Genomic DNA, 12,720 nt, shown 5'->3' on the forward strand with positions numbered 1-12,720 from the left:
CAGGATTCTATGTTCTATCACTCTGGCCTGTGGCAATATAAACCTACGAGTGAAGGTAGTTGTACAGAAGCGAATATGAAAACCGTAATCCAATAATATCGTTAATATATTGAAGATAAAATTGTATATTAGAGAAAATCGTATAAAGTGTAATATATATATATATATATATATATATATATATATATATATAACGAAAGGTTTTTAAAATAGGTTGCAAGGGACAGTGAAGTGCATTCCATAACCTCTCCTATCCAAAACCCAACCTCAACCTGCTCGTGGTGCAACCTGCTTTTACAGATGAGGCTCTGGGGACCGAGTATTGGCGGTATAACCACAACATCAGAAATAGAGGAAATGCTATTTCATCTCTTACGCTGGCCTGCCACGGCGTAGAAATGTTCCACAAGTGGTGCTTGTGAGAAAGGTCGGTGGACTCTAAAACTCCTCCCGGCCAGGTCCGATGGACCCATTAACCAACGACAGGTGTGGCCCTCCAGTCATACTGGGGGTTTACGTGAGTGGGTGATGTAACCACCATTACAAACAAAACATTGGTGCCCACTTAAAAAACGGTTACACTTATGCTAATTAATAAAGAAGAAGAAATGACTGAAGATCGTCTCATAACCTGTGAAGTTCTACCTGATGGATCCACCACAGAAAAATATTGGAGAGCAAGAACGCTAATGGCTTCGTTGCCAAAGCCCAGCATTAGATAACAACAACAACAACAACAGGTTTTTAAAATAGAAATCGAGTTTTGGAATTATAAAATCTCCTTGTTCCTAGCATGCCTGTATTTATTTTAAAAGTGAAATGTAGTTAATGTGCTTCATTTTATAAAGTTTTCTAATGCTCTTAAGGAAGAATGTTGTTAATGATCTCTGTATAATTCATGGAAAAAGAGGCAGGAGTTTTTATGTTTACAATGTCATCCAAATATCTCATATGTCTATGCAATATTTCGTCTTATACCATGTATAATATTCCAATGAAAAGTGAAAATCGTACCAATGATTTTTATTTTGATGTACCGAAGTACATATGATATTTCCATGCAGATATTCTGCTTTCTCAGATGATGAGAGAGAGATGGAACGGAGAAAAATTCTCTCCGGCGCCGGGATTTGAACCCGGGTTTTCAGCTCTCCGTGCTGATGCTTTAACCACTAAGCCACGCCGGATACAATCCCGACACCGTTGAGAATCGTCTCAGATTAAGCTCCATCTGAGAAAGCAGAATATCTGCATGGAAATATCATATGTACTTCGGTACATCAAAATAAATATGATATGCGTAATAAATCACTTTGTGATTTAAAGACGGCGCCCATACCGTCGGACCCCGGCCAACCAGTCACTCATCTGAGTGCACCTCTACACATGTATGGACTTCGGTCCTGCGTGCATAGACATCTATGACGTAGTGCAGAGGGCGGCCACTAGAGGGAACCCAAGAGATGGAGCTTAATCTGAGACGATTCTCAACGGTGTCGGGATTGTATCCGGCGTGGCTTAGTGGTTAAAGCATCAGCACGGAGAGCTGAAAACCCGGGTTCAAATCCCGGCGCCGGAGAGAATTTTTCTCCGTTCCATCTCTCTCTCATCAGTACCAATGATTATTCTCAGCTTTCTTCTGCTTTCCACGTTCTATTATAATGGCACTGCTAACACATACTACTAATGTATTTAAAATATCGTACGATGAAGTAATACACGGTTCTGAAAATTGTACAAATAATTAACACGCTTGTTTTGCGTTATTTTCCAGGAGAGGTAAATTCAAGTAGGCTATACCACCTATTTTAATTGTCTCTTTGTCCTGTCCGAAAATATGAGATAACGTATGCATTTCTAAACCACACGCCTCTGCAGTCAGATTCTTTGTTTGAAAATAAATAGATTCTATCTTCGTTTACAGAGACGGAATTCAGAGCAAAATATGTTCTATGCTGTAGGTTGGATATCTCTGTTTAGTCTTAAAGCGATAACACGCGAACCAGTTGACATACAATTGTCATTCTTGTACTGTTGGATTCAGAATTCGGAGCTCTATCGAATGGCATAGCTTAAAATTCATTCCTAGCCATAAGTATTGTGCGTGCAAGAAAGAAACTAATACGCGACGCTTCAGCGAGACTTCGCGATGATTTAACTAGGCAACACCACTTCACTGTCACTGGCTAGTCGACATAGACCGGCCTGAACTAGCTCCGCCTTATATGTCTTCTTATTCTGAAAGCGCTCTAATACCAGTTTTCCTCCTTCCCCTCTCCTTCATCATCTGCTATGAATCACGCAACTTGCTTGCTTGCTCACACACTCCCCTGTTATAAGGAAGTTGACCACTGAAAGTTGATGCGACCAATCATTGCCATTTTAATTTATTCTTCACATAATGGTCACACTGTATATTTTTAAGCAAGAAAAAAGTAATAAAAAATGCGACGATTATATGATGAAATACGGTATTTGTTCAGCTTACAAGGGTAGTGTTAATGAGTTCATATAAAAATCTCTCCTCAAACTGCTCGCAGAAATCTTCACTGTACAAATATTTAAAAAAATTGCTCATACTGACTGTAAAGGTGTGAAAACTTACTGTGAATACTACATTAAGAAACAAAGGTGCATATTTGAAATGAGTAATTGAGCTGACATCCTCATGAAAGCTCATCAAATCACTTGATATGCGAAATAAGCACGTGTACTAACATGCTTCACTAAGTAGGCATAATCTATTCAAGACCATAAGTTATTTACTTTATAATAATCTTTATTTCAAACCAATTTCGCAGGCCTACAATCATGATGAGCAGATAAATTTTTGTCTCTATCTCATTTAGAGATTAAAATGAAAGCAAAACAATTAGTATTATTTATAAAGAAATATCTGCACTCAGAAAAGATTAAGCCATAAGACATCACAAAACATCTGTAAACAAAATTTCCTCATCATTGTGCAGTAAAATATTATAGCTCTAAAACTGTCTAGTTGTATAAGACATTAACCAAATACACCACTCTGCTACAAACTGTAGAAGTTAAAATGTGCCATAAAACAAGTATACACATACCGGTGTCTCATAAACACTGAGCACATCTGAGCCAATTCGGGCAAAGAATCTATCATCCTGTGACCAACGGAAGATTGGCCATATTGCTGGACCATCTGATGAAAAGTTTCTCTTCTCCATACCAGTACGTATATCCCAGATTATAAGCCTCCGCATGTCATTTGGATGGTCATCAGCATGAGGAGAGTACGTCACCAGATATCTAACACAGAAAGTTTGTCATGATTTCACATTCGTCACACAGAATAAAGTATTACAGTGTCACTAAAAATGAGACATACTTCATCATACATTCCTCTTTATTCCTCTGCACTCAGAAAAGATTAAGCCATAAAACATCACAGAATATCTGTAAACATGATTTTCTCATCACTGTGCAATTAACCATTATAGCTCTAGAACTGTCCAGTTATATAAGAGATTAAGTATTAGCTTACAATGGATACCAGGACATTGTCAAGTCTTAGGAAACGATTTAGCAGATACCCTAGCCAAAAAGGGAGCCAAAACAACACCAACATATCTTCGAGAATCTTCATACCACTCCTCTAAATTGTATGTATATAAAGAAAATTTTCAAGAAATCAGTTCCTGACTGGCCAAGAACTGTCGTGAAATTATGGCTCAGTGCAAACATGACTGCTTAGAGACACATCTCCATTGCATTGGCATATGACCAGATCCCTTCTATATGCTACGTGGACAGAGAACACTTCAAATATTGTGTCGTATTACAAAACAGAATGGGATCGTCACTGGGAAGTCAGAATGAAAATGATAACTCCCTCTTATCTTCAGTGAAACGCCATAAATAAAATTATTGTGTGTTATTGTTTGTAATATTTTATGAACACTTTTTAATGTTTTTTTTTTCTAGGCTGCTTAGGTTAATGATACTATCATGTGAACCTGCCATTAGAAATAAAAAATATTCCTCTCAGTTCAAAACTGTGTAACTCCTTTACCATCAACACAGATCGAAACAATCAGTAGTCACTCACTGCAATCACAAGCTTCTAACCTAGCACACAGAAAAGGGTTGACGTGTTCTGATTAAATGAGGTTGCTGGTGACAGTAGGTAATGAATTTTGCTCAACACCTATGTGACATGAGATAATTTCATGTTTTGGTAAAAATCTGCTTCTTCTAGGGAAAAGTAAAGCTGGAGATCTATCTCATATAGTACTAAGTTTCAGGTATACATAATCTTATAACATTCGATCAATTAATGTTATAAGTAAGGATACCATAAAATGATGAATAAAATACATCGAAGTCGGTAAATAAAACTACTGTAATTCGAGAAAAAAGTTACTTAAATATGTAAATCTCAAAAAAAAAAAAAAAAAAAAAAAAACCTAAATAAACCGTAGGATTTAGCAATATCGTAAAAAAAATTGCGTTTCATACAAAAAATTCTCAAATTCGAAAAAAAAACTATCAAAATTCGCCACAAATCACAATTGTTAAACATGTCTACAGAACAAGTCTCATTCATACCCATAACAATTTTAATGCTCTGACTCAATTAGCAGAAATTCGTGAAATGAATCATTCGCGAAAATTGGGTCCCTCGTTATAAGTAAAATTATCAAAATAATCATTTTTCTCAAATATGGATGTCTCTCAGTTAACCCTTTGTGATGCTGTTTCATATCTAATATAAGCCACAATGTCAAAATTTCCCAACATATATTTCGATATAATTTATGTCACGTGTAGAGCTCAGATGTTTGGCAAAATAGCTTTTATTACTTGGATGACATATGTCAAAGTTATATAGAATTAAATGCATTTCGAGGTATTAAGAAATGATAGGGTCAATTTTTTATTTTGTATATTTAAAATCTTACTGCCTGTTTTAAGAGTACTTGCTTAATTTTGCATTTTAAAAATAAATGTAAAGTTTTTTTGCTATTTAAAATTATTTTAATAACCAACATCTTATTGCCTTCAATTTACCCTTCTTATGTGAGAGCCTGATGTTGACTAACCACAGTTGTAACAGAACTTATTTTATTATTCTAAATATCCTGTCTACCTCAATGCCATTAGTAAAAATTACAAATTTTATTGTCTGTGAATATTGGCTTACAGGAAATAAACAAATCTGCCGAATAATGAAAGGTAATACTACAGTTGTGGTAGACACAAGTCCCTCTACAATAGCTTCCCTCAATCATGCTCTTCTGCACAATAGAAGGCAGAAATTAACATAAGAAAATCTTATGTAAATATGTACTGTGTGGAAAAGCCCAAAGAATAACAAGGTGTGTTACATGAATATCACATAAATTAAGATTAAATGATAAAACAAATTATGCCTTTTCTTAAACTTACAGTACCTTTTTCCAGTTTTTAATTACATTTTTTGCCTGTCGTGTCTTTTCTAGATGTAGTGTCTTTTTTATGTTTTAATTGTCCTTTCAGCCTGCCTATTTTAAGTATTAAAAATGCCTAAATATTCAGGCTGTAGTCATAAGTAAATCAATGCTCGACAAATATGTCTGTAAATTCTGTGCAATTACTAATTAGTTAGATACAACACACCAAAAAAGAAATTAACTTTATGAGAAGTAACACGGGAAGAAACTACAGCATCAGACAACATTGTGCAAGCTGCAATGATGAGAAACACATGTAATGAGCTGGAGCAATGTAGAATAAATGGCAAAGAACATTTACAAATATGCTGTTTAAAGAAAATTAATAAAATGCAGTAATATACTTCAATGCAAATTTATATCCCATTGTTATACAACAATAAATAAATATTTAAGTTATATTTCATATTTTTCACTCCATTTTGAAAATCATCAGGTTCCCATGGCGCACTTGTATAACACAATATATCATGAAATAGTATACATACTTTTCACATGGTGAAAAATCAATGAACTGCACGCCAGTATGTGAGAATCGCATTTTCTGGCTGAATTTAGCTCCACCCCAGAGTGCGACACCTTTCTTATGGAATGTAGCAAGGTATGAGCCAAGTGGTGACCACCTCACATATGTCTCTGACCACCTCTATAACAGAAATAAATGATACTACATTAACCCTACTACCTTAATATGGACATAAAATGTATCTGTTATGCCATCAAGTTACATTAACCCTACTACTTTAACATGGACATAAAACGTATCTACTATGCCATCAAGTTACGCCAGTATGCGGATAAATATGTGAACCACAGCATTCCTTTACCCTACTAGCACTTATTACCCCTTCATGAAATGGTATTAAGGATAAGTCACATTTCATGTAATGTTGCTACTCTTACTGATCCTGTATTAATTAATTACGCATTACATGTTCCATTGTTTACTGCCTTTAGAGACTAGAGATAGATGATAGTCACAATAGTATCAATAGTACTATCAACTGTTGTTCTTACTATCAATAGTTATAATCAAAACTATCGACAGTCATTACAAATTTTTTTGTTAATTGGTTATAAACTGAATATATATCACAATTTATGTCTAAATGCGTACTTAAGTATTAATTTAATAATATATACTGAATTGAATCTGAATTACATACTAATAACTATAACATGCAATATTATAATCTGTCAAAGTCACAACATTAGCCATCATTACGTTTTTTTTAAACATCTGACAATTGCTCCAAGAATAGTCTAAGTTTATTATTAAAACAAGCATTTCCACTTTATTGAGATGCAGAAGATTTCACCTTTCATTGATTAAGTTTTCAATTTTGGATAACAGTCTTTCCAAGGGAACTGAAGATCCTAATCAATACAAATACTTTCTGACCAAATTACTTAGTTGTGGGTGAAAGGTGTATGATAAAAGGAATGGATAAGTGGAAACAAAATAATGGATTTATTTAGTTAAATATGAAAAATGAGTGAGTTCCTGAAATTTGCGTAGTAATTTAATAGGGATTTAATGTAAAAACTGTTCTTGATAGTAAGGTTGAGTTTATAAATTATAATTGAGGATAACTATCTTCCATAATTTTGTAGATTAATGGAGGTCATGAAAACTGATTCCAGCCAACCAGAAAGAGACAATCCAATGTCTCAACTCTCATTATAAGGGGATTGTATCCTTTCCGGGCCTACTTTGCCATCTATGCAAGATATGTAGAACACTTTTATTCTACCCATGATTGCAAAATGAAGAATTGTGAGAGTTGTTCGTTTACGATTCAAAAGAATACTTGGAATCATTGATTGGGATGAGTTCTGAATGAACCATGAATGAATCATTACTAAAGATTCGTTTCTTAATGTCTGATTGAATCACTGAAAAAAATCGTGATGCCCAGCTCCAGTTCTGAAACCCTAATAATACGAGTATTATGAATGATCTCTCCATTTTTTGATACTATCGATAGTCACCAGAACTATCGATAGTATTGGCAACAATTTGACTATCAATAGTTTTGATAGTTGAAGTCATAACAATCGACAGTACTATCGACTATCGCCCATCACTATTAGAGACTAAGTTTCTAGAGTTTTACATATTCTTTAAGATTATGCGTCACAATTCAAACATTATAGAATATAGGTTATATTCGCTATAGTTTAAAGATAAAGATGACAGAAATGAAAGTAAATCAGTAGCAGAAATAGAAAATCTTACTTGGAACGCTACGAACACAATTACTTCTACAGAATGGAAGAATGGGTCGAATCACGTTTAAAACTGAGGTGAAAGTACCGAACAATTACAGTAAGTGGAAATGTCAGATGTTGAAAGTTGCATGAAATTATAAATCACTTCCCCAATCTCAATCTGTGCACAAACTTAAAGAACATTCAGTGCTTAAGTATGTTCCCCACACTTTCGAATTGAAAAATATTATTAGGAGACAAACTCCTTACTAAACCTCTAAAAATTCTTCCGTGGAAATCATAACTTTTGACAAAGTGCCACTATGCTCACAGACAATATTTTCTGCAATTACTCTGAATTAAGTGAATGTACCTAATATGTACACATCCACCTTGTTTGCTTCCAATTTCCTTCTAAGAGAACAGCCTCAAGTTTTTGCTGCACAGAATTTTTGCGCATTTACTAATACATTTTTAACTTGAGACTAGAACCAAGAGCACCAACCTATTTGTGGCAAACAGTCATCAAAGTTTATACAAATAACAGTACAGTAGTTTCGACTCCTCTTCAATATGTCATATGATAAAAATATTTGTTTTTAGTTCTTGAAGAAAAAGTTTGGAACAACTGAACTCTCATCAATCCTCACATATCTAACGAACTTCAAACATGACAGAATGCACTACTGAGACAATGTTATGTATTCTATCATTTTTAAAGTCTTGGTACACAGCATTTTTAAATAACACTAAACTTTCATTGCAAGTTCCTATAACTTTAATTTTTTGCTTTATTTCAGGCAGAAAGTTACATATCTTCGGAACTATTAATGCTACATGCAATATATTTTGTACACACATTCTGTAGGCTATTAGGAAACTCTTCTTTGTAATAGAAATGTGTTATTTTGTTGCATGTAAAAAATATGCCTCCATATTTTTATAAAAGTACTCTAAGATTCATTCTTAAAATGAAATTATTTATCTTAAAATTTTGAAAACCAATAACAAAATTTTGCTACAGGCATTTTAAAGAATGTGCTTTTAGGACTAAAATGGCATAGAAATATCTATTTCAGCAAATTACTGTATCCCAGTATTTTTTAAAATATGAAATCCAATTTCCTCTTTTTTTTTTTTTAAATTGTGTTGCCACAGCAATGATATTTCTACATACAAAACATAAAATTGTGCATCAATTAGTAGAAAAAAATTCTAATTTAGCCCTTCTCTTCTCTTAAGACAGTATACCAAATACATTTAGTTTCGTATAATAAGAAATGCTAAAATTTGTTAGATTTGCAAAAGAAATAGAAGCAATGACTACGTGCTTATCAGTAATGTTAACAAAGACACTCAAGATTATCTAGAGGTGTATTCATAAATTCTATGAAGGCTATCAAACTGTCCTCTTACAAAGTTCAGTCATTCTTACCGCTCGTTCTTCCAACTTTGTAGGATCCGGAGCTGAATTCTGCCATATCTGGACATTACTACCTCCACCTGTCACTATACAGTACTGATCATATGCATCTGGCTCCAACATGAAGTAATGTAGGTTACCCTGCTCCACATATGGCTGTGGTTCAGGTGGTTCCCACTCATCTGGAACTTCTTCATATCTAGAGATAGAATTCACATAAAAATGTATTCATGTTACATTGCTTACAAATCTTTTAAAAAATAAATGCCATATACAGTAAAATCCCTTGTATCCTACACCCAAATAACCGGCAATACCAAAACAACGGCATTTTTGGCTAGGCCAAAAAAAAAAAGTAATTCATGCAAAAGGGAAGAGTCGGACAAAGATGTGAGTGCTTTTTCTGGGTTGCACATGCCACATACTGTTTACTCTTTACATTGTTCAAGCGTAAAAACAGACAGAAAACCCCGTTATGTCCCTGAAGATCAGTAAACTGTCACTTGGGCCTTGCAACAATTCACAAAGACGATATCTTTAAATTTACCACTTGAACTCACCTGTTTGAAGGAGTGTTGGCCGAGTCTAAATAGGAAAGTGTAAAATTCTCTGTTCCTACAGCGTGTAAAAGTTTCATTCGAGTGATAGATAATATATATATAAACAAGAAGATGTTACAGATATGTTAAAAAGGTTAAAAATAATCGACCACTACTTCATCTTCATAGTTGTGACGTTGACTACACTGCTCTTCACATCACATGGCCACTATTTAAAATTGTCATGAACGAAAACGTTTAGTATTTTTTACGCTATTATGCGTTACAATAAATTATGAACTGATGAATGTACATTACCGTATTCGGTACTAAAAATAAACATTGTAGGTATTTCAACACTTTATTTTTAAATATCTATATGAAAATTACTAAATTTCAACATGGAAAAAAATGTTTGTGCAGCACAGTATGTCCTTACATAACCTATAAACGTATTTTCCAATTATTCGACAAAATCAGTTATCCAGCACTGGCTTTGTCTCACAGTTTCCGGATAGAGGAATTCTATTGTACTGCCTTATACAGCAAGAACGCAATTTGTGCTGCAATGACAATCCACAATCTGTGTCCTAAACCTGCTGTGTATGCTCAGTTTATGAAAGATCATGACTGTGCACAAGCAGAATTGCTCTAAACAATGCTACTAGATAACCTGACCACTGCGACAATTCCATAGAGAATAGCTCTTGAACTTGTGAAAATCAATCAGAAAGTTGCGACGTCTTCCATATAACCTACAATTTAGTCGACTTTTTCAACCAGTTCATCAAGCATAAATGAGTGTTATCCTTGTTTTTCAATATGTACATTTCTGCGCCCATTTCTGAATTTTGTGCATTAATTCATCATATAACTAACTTATGAACACAGAAGCAAATGGCAGTGGGTTAGTGTTCAGTGAGATAACTGGTTACTGATGGCTGTGTGTGCATCATGTCACTATGGCAATGGGATTTTTTATCAGTCTCTCAGAGGATGATTTTTAATAACACTCTTATGTTAAAGAAGTATATCGTCAGTTACAAGCAAAACCCATTAAGTCAAAAATATTACTTCTGAGAAAAAGGTGTACATAATGTATGTATATAAATTTAAAATTGGAAAATTAAATACACATAAATAGAAACAACTTACTAAAAATAATATTTTGAAGATTCAGTTTTGTCAAGACGTTTCAAAATGCATTTTTCTCAGAAGTAATATTTTTGACATACCTATGTACAGGGTGGAAGTGAAATAACCCTGCAGATTTTCAGAGTGAATAGTTCATGTTGTCTGTAACAAAAAAGTGTAATACCATATTGGTGGAAAGTCCATAGTTTTCTCTGGGGGGGGGGGGGGAGTTCCCCACCCCCAAATGTTTAACACCCTCTTATTCAGTAACTATTGTAAATAAGATCGTAATTTTTGTCCATATCGATATAAAATCTAATAAACAATCATTTTAAAAAATCTAATTTGAAGTCACTGATCAATATGACCAGCTTACAACATTGTAGCCAGAAAGGAAGATGGAAGGTAGTTCACTAAGGCAGACAGATCTGAGTTCGCTGACCCCCTTACATCTATATTACGAAAAGAAAGAGCAGTGTGCTAGTAGCAATGTTGCTACACTGCTGAAACTTCGAACTCAATTTTCTAATCAACTGTGCTTTTAATCACTAAATGTAATATAGGTTTTCTATTCATTTAAATGTATCCTATCATCCCTTTCAATACATATATAGAGAATATTTTCTTTGAAGTAGGCCTATTATGGTACTAAAAATAATTATGTTCTATTGACTGTCAAAAGCTTTTGTACAGACCACAAAAGCAATGTCTGTATCCACATTAAATGCATTGTATTTCTCAATTGAAACTGTGAGGGTAAAGAATCTATTTGGACAAAATCTGGCTTTGCAGAACCCATGTTGTATATCAAAATGATAAAACACAAAATACTGTATAAAAGATGGAATTATTTAGTTACAAATATATTTTTACACAGCCTGCATTTAGTTGAACAGCTAGTATAACAGCTTTCAATGACAAGAGATGTGACAAATCAAAACTGGAGTGTGTAGACAAAGTACAAAGGAACAGGTTTCCTTAGAATAATCCTGTTGCTTCACACTGTTCCACTTATTGTCCCTACCATTTTATTAGCTTTGCCCATATCAAATGTCCAACCTTGTCAAAATTAAAACAGAAGAAAATAATAAAAGCATCAGCTGACCTATTACTTGTTATTTGTCTCGCCAATAGAATAGTTTTCTACTCTGGATATTCAAATTCTGGTAAATTGGAAGTGAATGTGCACACAAAGACATAAACAAAGAGCAAACCCATTTCATGAAAATGTCATCAAAGACAGGAATTTTAAGTAGCCACTACTCCTTGCATTCATCCCTGGAAGTTACTGTTGTGTTGATACACCATTTTCTATTATCAACCATTTTGTAAGCAAATACTAACCATATTAAACGAAGGTGCTTTCTCCCATTGTCCCTATCAAATTTCTTACAACAGTCAGAAAGTTTTGGTTCTGTTATTCATTATGAAAATACTACCACTAAGATTTTATAATAGTATTAAGTTTTTTTACTTGTTCCATATTCTAGCTGTAAGCATGTATGAATACCATGGAATGTTAATAAATACAATACCACTGGATGCCAGCAGAATTCACAATTGAACATATCGTTGCTGTTTCAGCAATAACTCCTATGTGACATATTTATTGATTTTCAGATTTTTGCTCTATTAAATAACTTAAATAGTGATTCAGCAAATAATAAAATCTCCTATATGTAACTATATTTCTTTCTTTCGAAAATTTAAGAATTCACAGTCTCCTATGTACTACTGCCCTAGAATAAAAGTGTTTTTCTTCCTACTGAACAATTTTATATTTTGCACATAGGAGTTATTGCAGGAACGGCGACGATATGAAAAGGAACTGCATTTGAGACTGATGGAAGTACATTCAGAAAGGACCACATACAACCTTTACCATTTTCTCTAACTTGAATTGGTGTGGAGCTTATGACTTTTTTCCTAAGACCATAGTAACTTTCAG

The 12,720-nt window shown here is 33.9% G+C and overlaps 1 protein-coding gene and 2 non-coding genes across 3 annotated transcripts in view; 1 reads left to right on the plus strand and 2 right to left on the minus strand.

Annotated features, from left to right (window-relative positions):
• Nucleotides 1-12,720, minus strand: part of eIF3b (eukaryotic translation initiation factor 3 subunit b) — a 34,421-nt gene that overhangs the window by 14,871 nt on the left and 6,830 nt on the right. The window contains exons 4-6 of the mRNA XM_069839561.1: nucleotides 9,112-9,298; nucleotides 5,954-6,111; nucleotides 3,081-3,282 (exon numbers count right to left, since the gene is read on the minus strand). Coding sequence (XP_069695662.1) covers nucleotides 3,081-3,282; nucleotides 5,954-6,111; nucleotides 9,112-9,298 — 547 coding nt within the window. The remainder of the gene's footprint in view (nucleotides 1-3,080; nucleotides 3,283-5,953; nucleotides 6,112-9,111; nucleotides 9,299-12,720) is intronic.
• TRNAS-GGA (transfer RNA serine (anticodon GGA)) lies at nucleotides 1,116-1,187 on the minus strand. The gene has a single exon. It is a non-coding gene; the product is annotated as a tRNA-Ser (tRNA).
• On the plus strand, nucleotides 1,508-1,579 carry TRNAS-GGA (transfer RNA serine (anticodon GGA)). Its single transcript has one exon. It is a non-coding gene; the product is annotated as a tRNA-Ser (tRNA).

Source organism: Periplaneta americana, chromosome 11, assembly GCF_040183065.1.
Source record: "Periplaneta americana isolate PAMFEO1 chromosome 11, P.americana_PAMFEO1_priV1, whole genome shotgun sequence".
Lineage (NCBI taxonomy): Eukaryota > Metazoa > Arthropoda > Insecta > Blattodea > Blattidae > Periplaneta > Periplaneta americana.